This window comes from Schistocerca piceifrons, chromosome 1, assembly GCF_021461385.2.
Source record: "Schistocerca piceifrons isolate TAMUIC-IGC-003096 chromosome 1, iqSchPice1.1, whole genome shotgun sequence".
NCBI lineage: Eukaryota > Metazoa > Arthropoda > Insecta > Orthoptera > Acrididae > Schistocerca > Schistocerca piceifrons.
This window is the reverse complement of record NC_060138.1, coordinates 1073026445-1073050836: the sequence shown is the minus strand read 5'-3', so window position 1 is coordinate 1073050836 and position 24392 is coordinate 1073026445. Positions and strand designations below refer to the sequence as shown.

The 24392-nt window shown below is 41.7% G+C and overlaps 1 protein-coding gene across 1 annotated transcript in view; it reads left to right on the top strand.

The window, feature by feature from the left end:
- Positions 1-1479: 1479 nt before the first annotated feature.
- The window catches only part of LOC124797972 (loricrin-like), a 58649-nt gene continuing 35736 nt past the window's right edge, over positions 1480-24392 (top strand). The window contains exon 1 of the mRNA XM_047261145.1: positions 1480-1583. Within this exon, the coding sequence (XP_047117101.1) occupies positions 1499-1583 (85 nt within the window). The 5' untranslated portion in view covers positions 1480-1498. The remainder of the gene's footprint in view (positions 1584-24392) is intronic.

Below are 24392 nucleotides of genomic sequence, written 5' to 3'. Positions count from 1 at the left end.
TCCTGTTTCCATTATTCATCACTCTAAGTGAACTATCAAGAATTTCACGAGAAAACTCAATAAAACAAACACACAGAACCAGAATGAAACGAAATGGGGCAAATTAAAATTTCGTGGCAACTCACCAATAATGAAGCGAACAGTGTGCCGTAACAACGTAGTAACATCCAGAATTCACTAATCAGGAATAGAAAATCTGGCTAAATGCGGTTAAAAATCTGAAACACAATCTGTAAGTGGCAAACGACACCAAAATACTTTTTCAAAGCAAGCTCAACAAATTGTAGCTCATTTTAAACGTAAGACCAAAACATTTTTCTGGCATTTAAATTATGTACAGCTGAGGACAGCTCAACGGCACAGACGGCAGGCGCGAAAAGAGGGACTCACGCCAAGTCTAACCAGAAAATACAGCTTAAAGCAAATATTCTAAATAAAAATTCAATTCAGACGATTCCCTAATATCTCTACATTGCAGATGACACGCTGTAGTAATTTAGGCTTGTGACTGATTTCTTTTGGCAGCATCAGCGCATACATAATGCAAAAGGTAAAGTACATATGTAATCTAAACAGCTACGAAATCTGATAACAGAGTATTCCTGACGAACATAAAATTTTCGAGTATATATTTCAGAAAGAAAAAAGGAAAAAGAAGCCACTGAAGAGTCACAACTGTGGTGAAACATGTTTATGTATTAAAGAAAACAAGTTTTCTTGCAGGAAGGCGGAACGTCTTTAATTGCCTACAATAATGTGGGACTGGAGTGCAACGTCATCTCATCGCCACGTGGTGGACTTTGGATAAAGCTAAAGAGCTGAGAACTCTGGTTGCCTGACAATATTCGCATCTCCTGGATAAAGCACATGATAGGACACCAGTGGGACCCTCACGACAATAAATGACGCCGAAATTGTTTGCAGAGAATGTTACCTTTTTAAAAATTAACCATTCTCCAAAAGGTACGGTAGCATTTCCTCTCCTGGGACCAAGGATATACACTGAAATGCGTTGCTATTTTTTGGCCAATTTCTACCGTGGTTATCATGCATGTAAGAAGGAAAAGCGAGGGAATGTGTTGTGTGAACAAGATACACACCACAAATTTCCAGAGGGGATTCGCTAATCTCACCCGACCCCACATTATGACAAGAAAAATTTCCCGTAGTTCCGGTGTACCGAGTCAGGCTCTGTCGAGGCGAGGATACGCACTGCGAACTGCGGTCTGTACTCGTTTTTTTAAGGAGGTGCTTGGGTTGATATTTAACGCTGGCTGAATCCTGTGTTTCCCCAGCTTCATTGAAATGTTCATTCTCTCTCCATAAGGTACGGCAGCAGCGGGAAGTGGAGGGGAAGTAGGGGAAGAGGACAACCAGTGGCCTCCGGATGGCCGTCGCGCGCCCCAGAGGCTGCGGGCTTACGTAACCCCAGTGGCAGCGGCGGCGGTGTCTGCGAGCCTACAAATAGAGGCGTGGGTGCCGGCCGCCTCCAGCCGACATGCATCCGCGGACGCTCGCCCTGCTGGCGTCTCTCGCCGTCGCTGCTGTCTGCGGGGGCGGCGTCGGCGTCGTCGCACAGCCAGGTGAGCCGTCTCCGCACACCCGGAGGCAACACTGACGTAGCTATGGCAGAGCTTGAGCCACAAGCTGGCCACCTCATTGTTCGTTATTTATTTGTGGTGTAGATACTTGTCTGAGGTGCAACACAACCTACTGCGGTGCATAATTTGTGTACATCCACTAATCTGGACCTCTTAATCTCACTAGAGACAATCTAGTGTTGGTGTGCCAGGTTTCCAGGAAGTTCGGTGCAGCAAGTGCAATAGTATTTCATAATATGTCTCACGCGCTGCTTTTTTTATATCTCCGTGGAGCAATGAACACTTAGGTGACAAAAGTCATCTGTTACCATCGAACATCGTGTCGAGCCTCCTTTTGCCAGGTGTATGGCAGCTGCTTGACGTCACATGGACTCAACAAGTCATTAGAAGTCCCTGCAGAAATATTAAGCCATGCTGCATCTGTAGCCGCCCATAAATGCGAAAGTGTTGAAGGTGCAGGTTTTTGTGCACGAACTGAACTCTCGATGCCATAAATGTTCGATGGGTGACCAAACCATTCGCTCGAATTATCCAGAGTGTTCTTCAGACCAATCGCGAACAGTAGTTGCACGGCGACATGGCGCATTGTCATCCATAAAAATTCCATCGTTGTATGGGAACATGAAGTCCATGGATGGCTGCAAATGGTCTCCAAGCAGCCAAAAACACTCATTTCCAGTAAATGGTCGTTTCAGTTGGACCAGAGGACTCAGTCAATTCCATTTAAACACAGCCCACACCATTTTGGAGCCGACAATAGCTTCCACAGTGCCTCGTCGACAACTTGCGTCCATGGGTTCGTGGCCTCTGGGTCACACTCGAACGCTACGATCAGCCCGTACTCACTTGAATCTGGACTCGTTTGATCAGGCCACGATTTTCCAGTTGTCTAGGGTCCAACCGATATGGTCAAGTGCCCAGGAGAGGCGCTGCAGGAGACATAGTGCTGTCAAGGCAATCGTATCGGTCACCTGCTGCCTTAGCAGACTGTTTCGTCGGTTACCTTAACTGTTGGTAAGGTGCCTCCACATGAAAGAAGCTACCACGTATCTCCAAATGAATCCGCTGAACTCGTTTAAAAACCAAATAAGTGAACCGTATTACAATGTCATCGATCTGATACAGTACAGTAGAATATTTCTTTTATTTTTACTTATTTATTAATTTAACTTCATCTGATTAGGGTCTTCAGACCCTCTCTTACATCGGACCGTGGTCTTACTCATGCGGTCCCTTTTTATATCATAGTCAGCTAAGAAATTATAGTTTTAATGTGATAAACAGTATTGAAATGATTTGTGTGTCCATAGAAGCAACGTGATTAAATAATTCTGACTAGCAAAGTTAGTACTGCCGTAATTCTACCAATCCTGCCGCTACGACTAATATTAATAATAACAACAATAATGAAAGGAGTGGTGGCTGTAGAAAGATTTTATAGGTGTGCAAAACAGATGTTTTCAGAGACAAAGAGATTTGGGAAAAGAAATTTAAGGCGTTTGCACCAGCTAAAAATACTGGGAAACGAGGAAGACCTGGTGGGAAGAAGGACGTACAGGGATAACGAGTGCGTACAGGAACTGTGTTTGTCATTATTGTTCCTTCAGTAGATATCTCATTAACTGTCTTCTGAACCTGGGGATACGCTGAAGAGCCAAATAAACTGGTACACCTGCCTAATATCGTGTAGGAACCCCGCGAGCATGCAGAAATGCCCCATCACGACTAATGTCTGAAGTAGTGCTGCAGAGAATTGACACTATGAATCTTGCAGGGCTGCCCATAAATCCGTAAGAGTACGAGGGGGTGCAGATGTCTTCTGAACAGCACGTGGCAAGCCATCACAAATATGCTCAGTAACATTCATGTCTGGGGAGTTTGGTGGCCAGCGGAAGTGCTTGAACTCAGAAGAGTGTTCCTGAAGCCACTATGAGGAATTCTGAACTTGTGGGGTGTCGCATTGTCCTCATCTAATTGCCCAAGTACGTCGGAATGCACAATGGATATGAAGGGATGCAGGAGATCAGATAGGATGCTTACGTACGTGTCATCTGCCAGAGTCGTATCTAGACGTATTAGTGGTTCCATATCAATCTAACTGCACACGACCCACACTATTACAGAGCCTCACCAGCTTGAACAGTCCCCTGCTGACATGCAATGTCCACGGATTCATGAGATTGTCACTATACCCATACACGTCCATCCGCTAGATACAACTTGAAACAAGACTCGTTCGACCAGGCAACATGCTTCCAGTCATCAATAGTCCAATTTCGATGTTGACCGGCCCAGGCGGTGTAAAGCTTTGCCTCGTGCAGTCATCAAGGGCACACGAGTGGGCCTTCAGCTCCGAAAGTCCATATCGTTGGTGTTTCGTTGAATAATTCACACGCTGATACTTGATGGTACAGTACTGAAATCTGCTGCAGTTTGCAGAAGGGGTTCACTTCTGTCAAGCTGAACGATTCTCTTCAGTCGTCGTTGGCCCCGTTCTTGCAGGGTCTTTTTCCGGTCGCAGCGATGTCGCAGATTTGATCTTTTCACGGGAATCTTGTTATTCACGGTACGCTCGTGATATTGTCGTATGGGAAAATCTCCACTTCATTGCTATCTCGGAGGTGCTGTGTCCCATCGCTCGTGCTCCGACGTTCAGACTCACTCACATTTTGATAACCTACCGTTGTAGCAGCAGTAACCGAGCTAACAACTGCGCCAGGCACTTGTCTTATATAGGTGTTGCCACCGCAGCGCAGTATTCTGCCTGTTTACGTATCTATGTATTTGAATACGCATCCTTACACCAGTTTCTTTCGTGCCTCAGTGTATCATTCACTTTTCGAATATAATGCGAGAGGTTATTCTAGAGTCGGGTTCCTGCTACTGAGAAGTACTTAGAGAATCTGCCTGAACGATGGAATGGGACGGAAATGATTTTGCTCTGATGGGAACGGGTGTTTCCACCGTGTTATCCAGACAAGAGCGTTAAGGTCGAGGAGAGATGTGAGGGACAGTGTACGTCAATAATACAGTAGAGAAGACAGAAGGTATGGAAACCTCTGCTCGTGACTACCTGCAGCCAGGATAGCTGTGCATATGTGGTGAAGTATGATCACATTCACAACTAGTACCGGGAGCCGTTAGCCTTCCTGAGAAAGACCTTGCAGGATAACATCGATATAAGCAATATCTGGAAGCATAAGTCCCTTCAGGTCAAGAAGGAAGAACCTTTTAAATTTTTTTAGGGCGTGGAGGGATACTGATACCTTCTTGCACATTGCAGTTAAGTGCTCAATCCAATTTACGCTTTCATTATTACTCCTAGACTCTTTTCTGAGGGAGAGCAGTTGATATTTGTCCCATTTAGGATTAAAGATGGTAGAGACTCCCGATATTTTGGGCTAATGAGCCTGGAATGATCATCCAGTGCCACTTGGGTTTTGGATGAATGGAGCTCTAACCCCATATTCTGCGCCTATTTTGATAGGGTGCACAGATCAATATTAAGATTCTCGATAGCTGTCTTCAGCTTTATTGGTTCTGGACTTAGAGACAACTGGAGGTCCTCAGCACACCTATGGTATTTGCATCAGAACAAATTGATAGCACATCATTGACATACAATGAAAATAGTATAGTTTCTAATACCCAACCGTAGGTGACATCTAATACCACATGCCTACATTGTGACCTTATGATGCCAAACTTTCAGCATTGCTGGCGAGACGTCAGGTATGAGCGAAACCACTGCACAGCGCTTGGAGAGACACTTAGGATGCTAGATTTTGCTGCTAAAATGTCGAAGTGGTCGGCGTCAGAGGCTTTACTGAAGTCTAAGTAGCACATGATAGTCGCCTCTTGTGCATCCATGACAAATTCCAGGTCATCTGTTACCTTTATGTTGTGCTGCGATGTTGATGGAAACCTGAGTAGTATTCTTCTAGTAGGCTGTTTATGGTTAGGTTGTTTGTTAGCTGGTCGTGGTCTATATATTCCAAGGCCTTCGTCAGTGCAGGAAGAATGCAAGTAGGTCGCTAACCAGAGGATGCTGTGGCAACGTCCTTTTTAGAAAATTGCATAAATATCCCTGTTCCCAGGCCTTAGGGAAAACACTTGTGGTTAAGCAGTGGTTGAGGATATCTGTTTTAGTAGACAGTAGTGGATCAACAGTAAGCTTCATCATTTGGACTGTGATGCTATCGTGTCCAGTAGATGTTGATCTGATACACGTGATGCCTTTATTGACGATATTGCAAGTAACGTGCTGTAGATACAATTCTTCGGGATTATAGTCGTTTACCTCTAATGAATGAGTCTATATTTTGTTTCTGTTTTAACTGTGGTCGTAGGTAATGTGAAGTACCGGTTCAGTTCTTCGGCTGGGACAATGCAACTTCCACTTTGCCTCCACCACACCCATGCACATTTTTCCATAGCACAGCTGGTCTATTTCTGTTGTTAGTTAATGTATGGTCATATCCAAGTTTAGCATTTCTCACAGCTTGGCTGACTCTGCTCTGCTTCTGCTTGTAAGCAATATGATTTTCAGGCATAGGACGTGGTTTTTAAGCTCGATGTGTCGGGTATCTGGGATTCGTGAGCTGTTGTTCCTCTTAGCACAGTCGTTCGAATTTAAAAAATTCACACTTCTGACAGGGTTCCAGTTCCTTCTATTCATCTTGAAGAATCACCTCTTTTCTTTTCATGTTGTTGTTGTTGTTGTTGTGGTCTTCAGTCCAGAGACTGGTTTGATGCAGCTCTCCACGCTACTCTATCCTGTGCAAGCTTCTTCATCTCCCAGTACCTACTGCAACCTACATCATTCTGAATCTATTTAGTGTATTCATCTCTTGGGCTCCCTCTACGATTTTTACCCTCCGTGCTGCCCTCCAATACTAAATTGGTCATCCCTTTATGCATCAGAATATGTCCTACCAACCGATCCCTTCTTCTAGTCAAATTGTGCCACAAATTTCTCTTCTCCCCAGTTATATTCAATACCTCATCATTAGTTATGTGATCTACCCGTCTAATCTTCAGCATCCTTCTGTAGCACCACATTTCGAAAGCTTCTATTCTCTTTTTGTCTAAACTATTTATCGTCCACGTTTCACTTCCGTACAATGCTACACTCCATACAAATACTTTCAGATTTCTTTTCATAACTGTTCGAAAACAACTTGTTGTAAAGCTCTTCTCGACCCCAAGGCCGGTTTAAACACCACGGTGCTTTCGTGGGCGTGGCCCTGATGCATATAGGTTGTACTTGCCTACTTGCGAGCTTCTGGCTGATTTACCCAGCCAGTTACAGAGGGTCCTACAACATCGCACTACGGTGCAGTTTATAAAACAGTCGCTTAAAAATAGCGTAACTCGAAGAACCCTAAGTCTGTTTCCAGAACTACGGAATTATTCGTATGATTACAATCAATGTAAGATGCATTTAGTACTGTTGTCTCCTGACTTGAAGGACAATTATTGCTTACTGCATTTTTGATGACGAAGATCCCTGGTTAGGGTACTGCTTTGCTGAGCAAATATATCATGAACCGGTATCTCTTGGAATGCATCTTGTTCGCTTCACTTCTTCGCCCCTACTACCGTGAACCCAAACCAAAATAGTTTCTTTCGAGTATCTGTGCTATTAAGAGCTCACATACTGCAAAGGTTTTACAACAAATAATGTTCCATAATTTGAACGATGACGCTTAAGTGTTGCGTGATGGTATTCGCAAAAACGCAAATCTCAGAAATTACGGATATGGGTGTACCATCTACCGGACTACAAAATCAATTAGGACAAGTGAAGCAGTTATATGCAGCACCATAAAAGGAATGCTAGGCGTATCTGCAACTCAGGTTCACACGAGAGAAACATAAAATAGAATCAAATTGTGTTTACTTTGCCACTTCAAATGAAGCCAGTGTCCTACCGAAAGGCTGATTGATTGACATTTATCGTAGTCTAAAGCCGTTCCTCATACGTCATAACTGGGTTAACCTTATGGAGAGTGCTAACTTAAGACATACGTGCAGACTTTTACTGCTAAATGTTACTGGACTTTGTGCTCCTCGCCAATCTTCAAGTATTCACGGGAGATGATCATATCCCAACCCGTTTTGTCTTGGAAATAAGAGTTACTAAACGGTGTAGGGTCATTGTTAGTCATCTACGGTCTAAACTCTTTGAATAGCCATAAGTAACTGCAGCATGATTCTCCAAAGAAAATAATACATTTTAATGTCACTTCCTCCGTGGTAAGGAAAACATATCCAACGATGCAATTGTTCAGCTGCTAAAGTTGAAAGGGAAGGCGTGACTTTGCCCCACGATTCTGAGGGGCTCCAGAATGGGCATTAAAATTGTCCCAGAATGAGAGGTTTCCTCACAAATTAGTCAGTAGGCTGATAATTGTCGTTAACGGATAGATATTCTCTGAGTGTACCCCTTCTATTAGGAAAAGAAGGAAGGAAAGACGGAAGATTAATGCTGACATCCTGTCGACGTGAGGTCATTAGAGACGGAGCATGAAGTCGGCTTGAGGAGGAAATCAGCATTGTCTCTTCCAACGGAACCACCCCTGAATTTACCTACAGCGATTTATGGAAAGAACAGAAACACGACTCTGGTACGGCCAGACGGGGAACTAAGCCCCGATTCTTCAAAATTCCAGTGCTTCACAAATGTGCCATTCCGATCGATCATTCCTGATAGTGCTGTTGTTTCGTCGTATATACCTATCGTTAACCGTCTACAGTGTGTTACAATGATGGCATATCAACATCACATAAAGATGACTGCTTGTACTACTGACGAAAGATTTGTCGTAGCAGTTAGTGTGCGTCTGCCAGTCGACCTTCAGCTGCGTCCTCTCAGCGTGACAAGTTTCATCAACATCGATAGACTCCGTTGAATTGATCGACCTGTTTGCTGAAAATGTGTTCTTCCGCTCCGCAGTAGGCAGATCTCCAGCGTCAGTCTCATTCCTGTCCTGTCACACCGCATACGGAACTTTTCCACACAGTGCACGCACATATGTTCACTAAACGGCTCTTCCTCTGCCAGGAGTTGATGTAACCTATCACAATGTAAGGATAAAGATCAACGTCGGAACAGTTTCTTATTAATGCGAGAAAACTCATATATCTTACAACAGGGTGCTATATAAACGGCTGTATAACAAGTGTATTATCCCGATAGCTACCTTTCTGGAAAAATTCGTATAACTCGAACTTAATTTTCTATCTCATCTTCAGTGATCCTTAGGGTTCTGCTTTCCAGAGTCTGTATTCATCTTTTAATAACTGAACGCTGGGAAGTGATCCTTTTTACTTTTCTTAACTCTTTATGACTACTTCAGCATAGCTCCGTAATTATAAAACATGTTACAACATCAAGTGAATAACAATTAAAAATAATGAATAGTAACAATAAGACGTTTGCATAAGATGTACATTTCAGTTGGAAATTAACTATTTAATAATCAGTAGCGATTTGAGAAAACAATAGGGAACGCAAAAAAGTGAGTGTATAACGGGTTTCAATGATCCTTCCCTGACAGAGATAACGTTAATTACATTTCACCTAAATAGTCGTTAGTTACTAGCGGAAAAATTCTTCCAAATATTCAAAAATAATAGTGAGATGCTGATGTAAATGCCTGTGCCATCCATCTCTTTACATCGGTTGAAGAAAGGTGAACATGCATTTGAGAATACGATGTTATGAAATTCTAGTAATTATAGCACAGGCTTGACAAAAGGAGCTAATTTGGTAAGCACTCCATTCATGATTTAGTACTGATATTCATCAACTCTCAATCAATTTTATCACATTTACATATAAATAACAGTTGAACAGCTTTAAGGATCGAAAACTCTTACACCTGGTACTGCAAAGAGCGCTCAGAATAAATGGCACTTACGTATATCGCAACACGTCAGTTCTCTCTGTAAACCACAGAAAATTCAGTACTTGTGGTTCGATCAGATGAGTCGAGGTACTCATTCCGAAGTGATTGTCGGATCTAAATATGACCTCTCGCACACGAAACCATAGATTTTGGTTTTCAAGTAGAACACTGTCCATTATGTGCTGTACGTCCGCCCCTGGTAGCTGAGTGGTCAGCGTGACGGAATGTCAAACCTAACGGCCCGGGTTCGATCCCCTTATCACCATCATTTAATCCTCATCGACACGCAAGTCGCCGAAGTGGCGTCAACTCGATAGACTTGCACCAGGCGAACGGTCTACCCAACGGGAGGCCCTAGCCACACGGCATCTCCATTTCCATGTGGTGCATGTTTCGTGCTTATCCTGTTCAGCTCAACTAATATCATTCGTCGTTAAAGACTACTTGAAATCTACTTCTGTAGCTTCCTATTTGTTTTTCAAAGCGATGAGTTATTCCAGCACAACAATACGTATCCTTAGGAGGTGAATTAGGTTTGGATGTGTGTTGGTAAGCATATTTTACGATTTTAAGTAATGGTCCATAGACCATTAAATCCTTGGTAGTTTCAGTCTGGACATGTGGGACATCTGGTACAGTTGTTCTGTCAAATATATCGTGGTACTGACATTTTTCCGTACAGACATGCTTACATACATCCTCTATGGGTGATACGTGAATAAGATGGCATGTCTGCGTAATTTCACTGTGGTGGGGATGGAACCCTAATATCGCGTCGGAGCTCCGTTTACCCATCATAGTGCACCAACTCTATGTGGCTTAGATTCAACAGTTCGTTGGAATCCCCTACAGAAGTATTGAGCCACGCTGCTTCTATAGCCGTCCATAATTGCGAGTATGTAGAAGGTGCAGGTTTTTGTGCACGAACTGACCTCTCGATCCAATAAATGTTAGATAGGTGGCCAAACCATTCGCTTGAACTGTCCAGAACGTTCTTCAGACCAGTCGCGAACAATCGTGGCACGGTGACATGGCATATTGTCATCAATAAAAATGCCATCGTTGTATGGGGACATGAAGTCCCTGAATGACTGAAAATGGTATCCAAGTAGCTGAAAATAACCATTTCCAGTCAATGGTCATTTCGGCTGGAGCGGAGGACTCAGCCCATTCCATTTAAGCACAGCGCACACCATTATACAACCACCACCAGTTTGCACAGTGCCTTGGTGTCAACTTGCGTCCATGGCTTCTGTGGAGCTGTGCCACACTCGAACCCTACCATCAGCTCTTACTCGCTGAAATCGGGGCTCATCTGACCAGGCCACGGTTTTTCCAGTCGTCTAGGCTCCAAACGATATGTTCACGATCCCAGCAGAGGTTCAGCAGGCGATGTCGTGCTGCTAACAAAGCGTCGGTCGTCTGAAGCCATAGCCCATTAACACCAAATTTCGCCGAATTGTCCTAACTGATACGTTCGTCGTACGTCCTACATTGATTTTTGCACTAACTGTTGTTTGTCTGTTAGCACAGCAAATTCTTCGCAAACGCCGCTGCTCTCGGCCGTTACGTGAAGGCCGTTGTACACTGCGTTGTCTGTGGTGAGAGGTAATGCCTGAAATTTGTTATATTCGGCGCACTCTTGACACTGTGGATCTCGGAATATTGAGTTCCATAACGCTTTCCGAAATGTTATGTCCCATGTGTCTAGCTCCAGCTACCACTCCGCGTTCAAAGTCTGTTAATTCCCGTCGTGGAGCCATCATCACGTCGGAAACCTGTTCTCTTGAATCACCTACGTGCAAGTGACAGCTCAGGAAATTCACTGCGCTTTTACAGGGTGTTTCAAAAATGACCGGTATATTTGAAACGGCAATAAAAACTAAACGAGCAGCGATAGAAATACACCGTTTGTTGCAATATGCTTGGGACAACAGTACATTTTCAGGCAGACAAACTTTCGAAATTACAGTAGTTACAATTTTCAACAACAGATGGCGCTGCGGTCTGGGAAACTCTATAGTACGATATTTTCCAAATATCCACCATGCGTAGCAATAATATGGCGTAGTCTCTGAATGAAACTACCCGAAACCTTTGACAACGTGTCTGGGGGAATGGCTTCACAATCAGATGAGATGTACTGCTTCAGCTGTTCAATTGTTTCTGGATTCTGGCGATACACCTGGTCTTTCACGTGTCCCCACAGAAAGAAGTCACAGGGGTTCTTGTCTGGCGAATAGGGAGGCCAATCCACGCCGCCTCCTGTATGTTTCGGATAGCCCAAAGCAATCACACGATCATCGAATTATTCATTCAGGAAATTAAAGACGTCGGCCGTGCGATGTGGCCGGGCACCATCTTGCATAAACCACGAGGTGTTCGCAATGTCGTCTAAGGCAGTTTGTACCGCCACAAATTCACGAAGAATGTCCAGATGGCGTGATGCAGTAATCGTTTCTGATCTGAAAAATGGGCCAATGATTCCTTTGGAAGAAATGGCGGCCCAGACCAGTACTTTTTGAGGATGCAGGGACGATGGGACTGCAACATGGGGCTTTTCGGTTCCCCATATGCGCCAGTTCTGTTTATTGACGAAGCCATCCAGGTAAAAATAAGCTTCGTCAGTAAACCAAATGCTGCCCACATGCATATCGCCGTCATCAATCCTGTGCACTATATCGTTAGCGAATGTCTCTCGCGCAGCAATGGTAGCGGCGCTGAGGGGTTGCCGCGTTTTAATTTTGTATGGATAGAGGTGTAAACTCTGGCGCATGAGACGATACGTGGACGTTGGCGTCATTTGGACCGCAGCTGCAACACGGCGAACGGAAACCCGAGGCCGCTGTTGGATCACCTGCTGCACTAGCTGCGCGTTGCCCTCTGTGGTTGCCGTACGTGGTCGCCCTACCTTTCCAGCACGTTCATACGTCACGTTCCCAGTCCGTTGAAATTTTTCAAACAGATCCTTTATTGTATCGCTTTTCGGTCCTTTGGTTACATTAAACCTCCGTTGAAAACTTCGTCTTGTTGCAACAACACTGTGTTCTAGGCGGTGGAATTCCAACACCAGAAAAATCCTCTGTTCTAAAGAATAAACCATGTTGTCTACAGCACACTTGCACGTTGTGAACAGCACACGCTTACAGCAGAAAGACGACGTACAGAATGGCGCACCCACAGACTGCGTTGCCTTCTGTATCTTTCACATCACTTGCAGCGCCATCTGTTGTTGAAAATTGTAACTACTGTAATTTCGAAAGTTTGTCTGCCTGAAAATGTACTGTTGTCCCAAGCATATTGCAACAAACGGTGTATTTCTATCGCTGCTCGTTTAGTTTTTATTGCCGTTTCAAATATACCGGTCATTTTTGAAACACCCTGTATATTCTGTGTCGGCGATACTATCGCCTTCTGTATATTTTCGCATCACAATCCCATGATTTTTTGTCATCCCAGTGTATATTGCCAGACAAAGTGATGGAAAGCGCAGGTTATCTCTTTGCGTTAGTGGTATCGGTATATCGGGCACCCGTGGTAACTCAACGTTGGAAAACGCCTACACCTATACTTACCAGAGGATGTTGATAAATGACTACCTATACTAATTTCTTTTCCTTATAGACGTAAGTGCTTGATTCTTGCAGTCGTATATTCAAGGGCTGCACTGAATACTAAAGTGGTACCAACACGCAATTCGAAATCCAGAACGTCTTGCATACCAAGTCTTGCCTCTTTCCTTGTTTGTCGCACATAATCCTCTGATAGGGACGCAAAAGAGAAGAGCCACTACAGAAAAAAAGCACAACCGCTCCAGTGTAACAACAAAACGTCGCAGTATGACGTGGAACGAGTTGCACGCACGTGCGCTCACACGGGTCTCGTCGGGTTCAAGGCAGGTAGGAAATCTCCCAGCAGATATTCGCTTTATGGCGGCAGATGCTACGTGCAGACGAGGGCGTCAGAAACGTTTCGCAACTCCTTGCGCGAACCTATCATTTCCCATTAAGCAACGACGACACTAAACGAAGTGCACCTGGTATTACCCATGACGCCATATTCAATTTCGAGTACTGTTTTAGCATGATACGTGAGTCACTTTAACACCCCAGGTGTTTCCATGAATCCTCCTGCAAATAGGATACGTACGCCATTCACTCTGGTGTGATCGCTATGATTCTCGCACCGTGTACCAGGAAGAAGTAGTACCTTCTTAAAATCTACTGTGAAGGTAGCCCCTTCGAATCATAAAACTATCGGTACTTGATATGTATGACAACTCTAAACTGAAATTAGTATTTTTCTTTATGCTGACGTGCAGACCATTTACACACGTTATCAAACAATCAGTGAGTTCGACCATGTTTGAGTTGCCTCAATCTGATATTCTTGATATGTTTCCCAGACATACGGGCACAATTGGGTGGGACGACAGAGATAGGTAATGCAATGGATGAGACTCAGGTCCCTTTTTCTGGTGGAGAATTCAGATCCAATTTCGGTCACATAGATTTTGTGTTTCGCAGGTCGCCCAAAGTCAGTGTAGGAATACGACGGGTCGAACAGGATATTTCCGCTTCGTTCACCCTTTCTTGCCGATATGAGCTACTGTTTCCTCTGTAACTATTGAATCACCGAGACACTTTAAACTACAAGCGTTCTTCATTCAGAGGAAGGAATCGTCTCGAGTCTTTCTTAACCTACTCCTCTCACAGAGAAAACATACCTTCCAAATCCCTTATCATTAACTACAGTGTAATGCCCCGAATTCCCAATAAAAAGGTGAATGTGTTTATTTCATCTTATATCGTTTTTAATGCTCAATTGAGCATAAGAATAACGTTATTGGAATGTTTTTCTGTCACATATATTACCTGAAACTGCAGATACAGTCACTTTCTTTATCAACGGAATTGTTTATTCACATCTCAAGCTCGTTCTAATGAACTGCAATGGTAATGCAGGCTTACGTTTACCTTTATTATACCTGCTATACGTAGTTAGTTCCTGTGGTAAAGACAGCACTCAAGAAAGGCCTGTGAACAAACAGACACTAACAATGCAATTCTTCAGGCTAGTGCTTATTTTTGACTAAACCATCTCAGTGTTCTTCATTTCGAACAAAATAAAATAATATCATTTGATTCATTGCCCTTTGCATCAAAATGACACAACCAACCAAATCACTCTGCAGCGTGCGTTGTACATACCGGGATGACGCTGTGGTTCAGAGTCTGGACTCGAAATCGGATATTGCAAGGTTCAGATTTCCTCCCATCTGCCCTCATTTGAGAGTCTCATTGATTCAATAGATCCTTTCAACTAACCTCTGCGATAGTTAATGCAATAAAGACACTTCAAAATTCCGTCACAATTCTACCTGAGCTGGTAAACAGTTCCTAATAACATCTAACCGTATCCACTCTACCTGCGTTTTTTTAAAAATAGTGTTGGCTTTTGACCTTCACCACCATTGTGTTTCACTAACGAATTTCATACCATCTATTTAAAGGGTATGAACCTAGAAATTTCTGTAACATAAAAAAATTTCTGTGGAACTTACAGATATTTTGATAACCACGTTCACTACTTACAAAGGTCACGACTGTATCACTTTTTATGAAAGTCTAAAACTGTTGTAGGCCTTTAAAGTGTTCAGTGTGGTGTGGACGATAGTGAATGTAGTGCTGTAATTAAACATTGTGTTTTGGAGCGATAGTTGCGCAGACTAAAATAAAAATCAGTTCAAATGCCGAAGCTCATTAAATAAAGCTGTCTCTCTAGCACCCATAGAAATGTTCATAAAGCTACTATGGAAGAGTGCAAAAAGTAACTGCACGGGATGCCTGATATAGCGTGAATCTCAATTTCACTAGCATGTTAGAACCTGAACGGAATCTTTAGATGAGAAATAATGGAAACGAACATAAATTTACACAGTTAAGTTTATTTGGTGTCGTGAATCATGTATTTTGACCAAACACTTAACATGGCATCTAAGTTTAAACTTAGGTTTGGGCTTGGATTTTACATCGAACATTCCAAGGAAGTAGCTGCTTTCCTATTTCATATTTATAGGGAAAATCTTGCACAACATTCAGTCCCATTTGGCTGGAAAAGGCCATATTTATTTCTGTTTACAAAAAGGATAAAAGATGGGATGCGCAGACGAATATCTCTCACGTCCAATTGTTGAAGGATGCTAGAGCATATTTTGAACTCCAACACTACTCTGTTCCTGCATGAAAACAGTCTGCCTTCAGAGAACCAGAGTGGTTTCAGGAAATTCGAACGGGAGTGACGTGCAGTTTGCCTTATTCTTATGCGACATCTTGCAAGCAAGAAATGCAGTTGCACAGACAGAGTCCTCTTCCTAGATTTCCGAAAGTCTTTCGAGACTGTACCATAGTAAAACAGATATGATCATATTAAAATTTTGTCCATGGATGGAGCGGCAAAAGTAGAATGAAATCTTCTTGCAGAAGTCGTAAACAGCCAATCAGTTACAAATTGCAATGTTTATTAGAACCCCTTTACCATGATTTTAAAATTTATATAAACGCGTTCTTCAGAAGGAAATATAGACACCTGGATTACGTGTTGTGACAGAGCTACGTTCAAATATAGTCGACAGGTGTTAGTCACATACAGAATTTCAGAATTTCACCTTCAGAATAAATAAAAAGATTCACAACATCCTTGTTGTCACATTGTACTTCCACACCAATGTACAGCTAACACACTAGCCGTAGATTAGTGGGGAAATCCTATACGACGACAACCACGACGTGCTAATTTTAATTTGTGATGGAGGTGAAATTTTATTTTGACTGATGTCTTTCGGCTTCATTTTAAAATACGTCTGCCAAATAAGTAATCCAGTTGTCTATATTTCCGTCTGAAGAGTTCGTTTTTATAAACGTTGAAACTATGGCAAATTGGTTTTAATAAACCTTCCAATTTGCAAGTGGTTGGCTGTTTACTGTTTCTACAGGAAGACAGATATGATCACATCAGGTACAAATTCTAATCAACTGAAACACACATATCATTCTAAATGGTGCCCGGACAGTCACATCATTACACAATGTATCCCCTTGTGGCGGTAACGCCAAGCGTGTCTTTTGGCATGCAAACGATCACAGAGGTGCCAAATGGCATCCTGCGATAGATTGTCCCAAGCATCTTGTGCCTTTTGTTGCTTCCCTGGAGGAAGAGTAAGGTCCCGTTTCATCATGTCCCATACGTGTTCAGCTGGCGAGAAATCTGGTGATCTCGCTGGCCAGGGCATTTGTTTTATGCCAAAAAGAGCGTTCACCTCTGAGCTCAACCAACACCGACTCAAAGGAGGGCCTCGGCGCTTGTTCGTGACGTCACGTCAGCTAGGTACGGCGAACGCCAGGTCTGTTGCAGGCATACTCATAATGGTGGTGTCTCTCTCTCTGACACACGAAAATGTGAAACTATTGGCGGTAGTTGACCAACACACATTGTTCTGAGAAATGTCTACGTCAGTTAATTGTGCAATTCATTACATTTCTTAACAATTAGTGTACTCCTGAACTTATATTTCCACCTGTTTTAAGGACTGACATACAAAAACAACTTCATGGTCCAGCAGCAACAGAATTCGTACTTCTTTACCTTATTTGTAAATCTGAGGAAGTTACGTTTGTACTGGGTTGCTTTTACAAGAAACTGTGAACATATTGGTGCTCTTCTTTAGGTATCTTGGTTGGCTATGGAGTGGGGAGCACTGAATGTTAATGAAATATCTTGCGATTGTACACGGTGGGGAAGGGGGTTGGGGACAGAAGAAGAGGCAAAAGAGAGATACTTGTTTTATAAAATAATTTTTTTTTATCTTATAAGGTTCCTCCTTTCAGTTGCGAGGGGAATATTTATCTTTTCTAATGTGCATGTTTAAAAAAGTTTAAGCTCAGCAGTATTTTCGATGTCTGAAGCTATTTTATTTCCTGTTTAGAATTCCTTTCGTTGAAAACGACTGTAGTCTAATGACTGGCAACAGTTGGACATTTACACATGTAAATTAGTTCACATTACCAGTGACTATGGCAAACGAAAGTAAATAAATAAACAAATAAATAAAACGAGTTAATTGTAAGGGGGTTGGGGTAAGTTTCGATTACAAAATGGATCAAGTAAATATAGTTACTTGAATCTAAAATTTCCGAAGCTTGCAATGGGGCAAAGTATCTTCTCATATTGATCTACGTTTGTTTCGACAGGACTCAGTAATACAGAACTATGATCTTCATTTGTAGCTTTTCGATAGTAAGAAAATCTTTCATCTAAATAAAACTGCAGAATCCAAAACAATACCAAACATTTTGTCCAAAAATAAGAGCTTTATAGTGATAAGCACGCCCTGGCGTTTCTGCCTGCAACAGACCTGGCGTTCGCCGTGTCTAGCTGACGTGACGTCACCAACAAGCGTCGAGGCCTTCCTTTGAGTCGGTGTTGGCTCCACCCAGTTACAGCCTGCAGAGTGAGTGCGCAGACAGGCCGTCTGAATGCTATCTGTCGCCGATGGCCGTAACAAATGAATCACTAACACTAAAAACCTTCAGTATGCACGTGTGCACTGGTGCCGCTGAACACTTCCCTTGAACTTGTTGCACTTTTTCCGGCAGTGTACGTAAACTATTTATAATATAGCGTCAACGGTAGTATCAGATTATAAGCTAACGGTCCTGTCCCCTATATGAAAATACCGCAACTGAACAGTCATATGGAAACGTAGAAAGACTCGGACGAAATTTCTACTTGGTGTAATGACAGGCAGTTTTTGTTTAAAAGCAGGCACACGAAAGACAGTGCCTACCAAATGGAGAAAGAACCCAGCTGTACCCGATAATGAGCGTCTTGCGAACGTCATAACATGTAAGTATTTAGGGTTAAAACTAAGAAGGAATAGGTACTGAAACGATAGCGCAAAATCAGTATTTGGGGAGGCGAGTGGAAGACAACTTTGCTATAAGAGTTCTGGGTAAATGTAATAAATCTGTGAGGGAAGTCGCTTACAACTTTGAAAATTTATGGTAAGGTCTTATGAGACCAAATTGCTGAGGTCATCGGTACGTAAGCTTACACACTACTGAATCTAACTTAAATTAACTTACGCTAAGGACAACACACACAGCCATGCCCGAAGGAGGACTCGGACCTCCGACGGGGACAGCCGCGCTGCCTCAGACCGCGCGGCTATCCTGCGCGGCGGAAGTCGCTTACAAAACTCTTGTGTGACGGATATCGAGAAACTTTAAATGCAAACCCTTTAATGTAAGATAACGTAGATCCTTCGAAATCTAGTAGATCTATACTCCAATCCCAAAGAAAACAGGTGTTGACAGATGTGAAAATTACAGAACTATCAGTTTAATAAGTCACAGCTGCAAAATACTAACGCGAATTATTTACAGACGAATGGAAAAACTGATGGAAGCCGACCTCGGGGAAGATCAGTTTGGAGTCCGTAGAAATCTTGGAAGACGTGAGGCAATACTGACCCTACGATTTGTCTTAGATGAAAGATTAAGGAAAGGCAAACCTACGTTTCTAGCATTTGTAGACTTAGCGAAAGCTTTTGACAATGTTGATTGGAATACTCTCTTTTAAATTCTGAAGATGGCAGGGGTAAAATACAGGGAGCGAACGGCTATTTACAATTTGTACAGAAACCAGATGGCAGTTATAAGAGTCGAGGGGTATGAAAGGGAAGCAGTGGTTGGGAAGGGAGTGAGACAGGGTTGTAGCCTATCCCCGATGTTATTCAATCTGTCTATTGAGCAAGCAATAAAGAAAACAAAAGAAAAGCTCGGAGTAGGTATTAAAATCCATGGAGAAGAAATAAAAACTTTAAGATTCGCCGATGTCATTGTAATTCTGTCAGAGACAGCAAAGGACTTGGAAGAGCAGTTGAACGGAATGGACAGTGTCTTGAAAGGAGGATATAAGATGAACATCAACAAAAGCAAAACGAGGATAATGGAATGTAGTCAAATTAAGTCGGGTGATGCTGAGGGAATTAGATTAGGAAATGAGACACCTAAAGTAGTAAAGAGTTTTGCTATTTGGGGAGCAAAATAACTGATGATGGTCGAAGTAGAGAGGATATAAAATGTAGACTGGCAATGGCAACGAAAGCGTTTCTGAAGAAGAGAAATTTGTTAACATCGAGTATAGATTTAAATGTCAGGAAGTCGTTTCTGAAAGTATTTGTATGGAGTGTAGCCATGTATGGAAGTGAAATGTGGACGATAAATAGTTTAGATAAGAAGAGAATAGAAGCTTTCGAAATGTGGTGCTACAGAAGAATGCTGAAGCTCCTCTTCTCCCCAATGTGGAGAAGAGGAGCTTGTGGCACAATTGACTAGAAGAAGGGATCGATTGGTAGGACATATTCTGAGACATCGAGGCATCACCAATTTAGTATTGGAAGGCAGCGTGGAGGGTAAAAATCGTAGAGGGAGACGAAGAGATGAATACACTAGGCAGATTCAGTGGGTACTGGGAGATGAAGAATCTTGCACAGGATGGAGTAACATGGAGAGCAGCATCAAACCAGTGTCAGGACTGAAGACCACAACAACAACATATTCGAAGAAATCTGTACGACCATTATGCCTCCATCATTTTATCTCTCTCGTAGGAGTCATGAGATACGATAAAAGACAATAGGGCACGAACACTAGCAAATGGACTTTTTTCCTCCATTAATATGTCCATGAATTACGAAAGAAAACTGATAATATCGGTGCGATGTACTGTCCACCATGGATTTCACAGTGGCTTGTGGATTGTGTATGTAGATGTATAATATTATGACAGCTCCATCGGTTTTACAGACCGCTTTTGGTGTGACCAGTGTACGACGTAGTCTCTTAGGTTGGCTCGCTTCAGTGTAGTAATAGTCAGTCGTACACCAACGCTCTAAATCACACATGTTTAATAACTATCTAGCCCTTAGGTCATTTTAAGGTAGAAGGCAGACTGGCGAAATAATTTCAAAATAGATAATCTGTACGTATATTACACGGGATTAATTATGTTCTCGAAACAGAATAACTGTCATTAAAATTCAATGAATGTTTACTACAACAAATGCACACAATTTTGAATGGTGGCCTTACACAAATGGGCACTCATGTGAAAACAAAAACAGATAATAATTGTTGTAGCTCAGCATAGCAACATAAATGGAACACATGCAAAGTTCCTTTGAAAGCCTATTAATCACGGAATCTTAAACAAACACTCAACGTCTGATAGCACAAAGTCTCACTACTCATTGCGACATATAACTAAAGTTCATTTTACAAAATAATCAAAGCGATAAGTAGCAAACAAGTGCGCCACACGTGACTCTCAATATTAACTGCAGTTAAATTGTGTAAATTCTCAGCTACCTCAAGTCCCACAAACAAACTTAAAATTCGTACGGGCGCTTAAAACTACCATCTAATACTCCCTGCTTGCGCTCACCAAAATTATTCTAGGTCCGCTGATGCAATACCGCTAGCAAGAAGTGAAAACCGCCAGTAACGACAGGGTGCCAACAAACGAACACATATTTCCTACAGCTCGCCCTTAAATGCGTTCCATTATGTGACGCGCAACTAAAACTATTTAAATATAACAATTATACACATGATGCTAAATATTCCCAAAATTATTACAATAATTTTGGACCTCTCATCATAAAAACGGCACAATATTACGTCAGTTATTAACAAATTGTCTAAATATGCTTACATTCAGTTTTAAAATATTAAATAGTTAAAAGTAAATAAGTTATACACAACTGCAACCAGTCACTTTTTTTGAATAATAATGCTTTATTACATGAACCGGTTTTCGAACCTTTTCAGGTTCATCTTCAGATTGTTTCGGGAGGATCCGGGAAGTTACATCATTACTGGTAGTAGCATAATGCTGGGTGCTGGTTCTATGGCAGAAAGATGGGTCACACTTTAATGTATCGCCATGACTATAGCTTATCTGTCGATATGGATGTAAATTTATTTTTTACTTACTGCGACAGTATATGCGGCTTTTTTCGGATCTGTCCGCCTATACGGTGATAGAAACTTGCTGATAGAAATTTGCAAGTGTATGATACTGTGCATAGGATCTTGCTTTGCAGAGATAGCAGAATTTCTTTGTGTGTGTGTGTGTGTGTGTGTGTGTGTGTGTGTGTGTGTTTGTGTGATAATTCAACTTTTACTACAAACTCTTTTAATATACCAGCAGGAAATTAATCTCACATCGACTTAAAAGTCTAAATAGACCTTGTATCATTGCGTTCCAAGTTTCGGCCTCCAATGGGATTTCACAGTCGGGGGCTTGCAGTTAACAAGTGCAAGGACTCTTCTGGAGTAAATTTTTACTTCGAGACTTATGACAATACTTTAAGTCCTCCTGTTAGTCTTGCAGAAATTACGGTCGTTACCGCTTCTAAATACTGCCCTATACAGAGCACCTCTATACCGCACAGAATTTGAAGTGTGGTACCTAACATCCAGCCCTGTGGAACAGCAGTCACAGCTTTCGTACAGAAACGTCGAAAGGTGACTCGGAGCATCTCCTTTTAAGACCAAAAACAGCATATTCACGGCAGTAGAAAGGTATAGACAGTCAGAATTCTTTCGTCCTCTATGTTGTTCGTCTGAAAATTTTTCGAAGACGACTGACTCGTAAGTGGTCCACCTGAACGGTACATACAAGAAACAACTCTCTTACAAAGTCACGTGTCCCATAGATCATTTGAATGAATTTTTTAAACCGAAATTGTGTACAACGAGTTAGTTTACACTATATGTAGTTAACAGTAACGAACATAATATTTTCCAGGCCTATTTACTTAACTATGATCAAAAATTAATTGATCTTTCAAATAGAAAGAGTTGCCCAGAAAGCTGGGTTTAGTTTAGATTTAAAACATTCTTTGTTACCTTTCAGGCAATTTATCTTATTGACCGAATGGTCAAAAAATTTTGTAGATACATATTGAACTCCTGACAGCTTTAACAGTGGGTAATAAAAGGTCGTTTTTCCTTCTCGTGTTGTAGGTATGGAAATCATCATTCTTTAAAATCGTAATGGATTATGGTGACAAATTATTTATTACGAATTTCATTAATGAATATATATTTTTTGAGAGTACAATTAAAATGCTAAACTTCTTGATGAGATACCTTCAAGATCATGGCAGGTGAACACCGCATATTATTCTTACTCCTCTCTTTTATGCAATCAAATATTGCATTGCACAAGAAAATCATATCGTAAGACATTGTTAAGTGGAAGTATATAAAATATGTGAGGAAGGTGATTCATTTATTACGAAAACTAGCATCTATGTGAAGAGCAAAAAGAGCTCTTTGAGCGACTCAGTAATATGCTTCTTCCTGTTCAAGTTTTCATCAATATGTAAGCCCAAAAATTTTGAGATTTCTACCTTGTTTACTGATTCCTGTTATGGTGCTACATCAGCAGTTGAAATGACTCTCTTTTTACACAGAAATAAATATAGTGTGTTTTCTCAAAATTAAAGGGGAAACACTTTTCAGAAAATCATTTGATAATTCTTTGAAAAACATCTATAAACATTTATTCTCTTGCTTTCTTTCTAATAGGATTTATTATAATTCCATACTGTCAACAAATAATAGCATTTCTGCTTCATGAATGTTAAGTGGAAAGTCATTCACGTATTCGTATATAAAGAACAGGAGTGGAGTAATAATTGTACCATGAGGGATCCCCTTCATGCTTTCTTTCCAGTCTGTAAAATTTTATCTCCCTTCGGCATTGTCTGACTTATTCAATAAATTCCTGCCAACATTGTTTGAATTATTCTGGACAACATTTTGCATTCTCTTTGTTATGTACGATTCTATCAACTTCATTAATTCAGTGAAACTTAAGTTTTTGTAAGAGAGTAACATGAAATGCACAGTCAATTGTTACATGGCAGGTTATTCCCAAACTGTCCCATAACCTGATTTATAATTTAAAATGCAGATCAAAACAGTAAGACAAGTCAAATCTTTAATCCAGTATGCACACTGTAGGCAACAATAACAACTGCCAATGATTGCATTTCTAATTATTTCTATATCTCTTTTCCTCTTGGTGTGATGAGAGAGTCCTGGAATAACATCAGCCTTGGGGCTTTTAACTGTCTATCGAAAGGGAAGATTTATTTAATGGAACATATGTTTGTATTGAAAGCCAGTTCTGGGCAAGTAAAGTGCAAGAGAGGGCAGTCTACAAGCCCAGCCCAGCAGTGGCATGGAGTGAGGATGTCATCGTGCAAGAAAATGAAAGGAATGCTTTTTCTCAGAGATAAAAATCTGAAATGCAGGAGATGATACGACACTACCTAAATTGCGAGCAGCTTCTAAGTCAACAGAAAGCCGTCTGGAAAATTTGTTCAGATTTTAATAACTGGTCCTTCACTGGTTGGCTCTTAGTAATTATTTTGGTAGTAGTAATGGAGAGTTCCCACAGTTGTCTAATGGATGTTTTCACACTGGCCATTAGCTGAAAGCTGGTACACACTTGGGGAGATTTTCTGACTTCTGTCCCGCACCACAAGAAAATTATAACCCACTGGTTAACCAAGATAAAATCTGATAAACATGAAATTGTTAAGCTTTTTTGTTAAATTATCATTGGCCATGACTCACAAGCTCTGCTGCAATTGGCCGTCGAGATTCCAACGCTGGCAGAATCAGCCAGATTTGGTAGAGGAAAGTTATAGAGCACTTCTCCACATGGCATCATAGAACATATCTTGGACTGACGTTATAGAGAACACTTCTCCTGAGGGCATCATAAAAGGTAGTTGCTC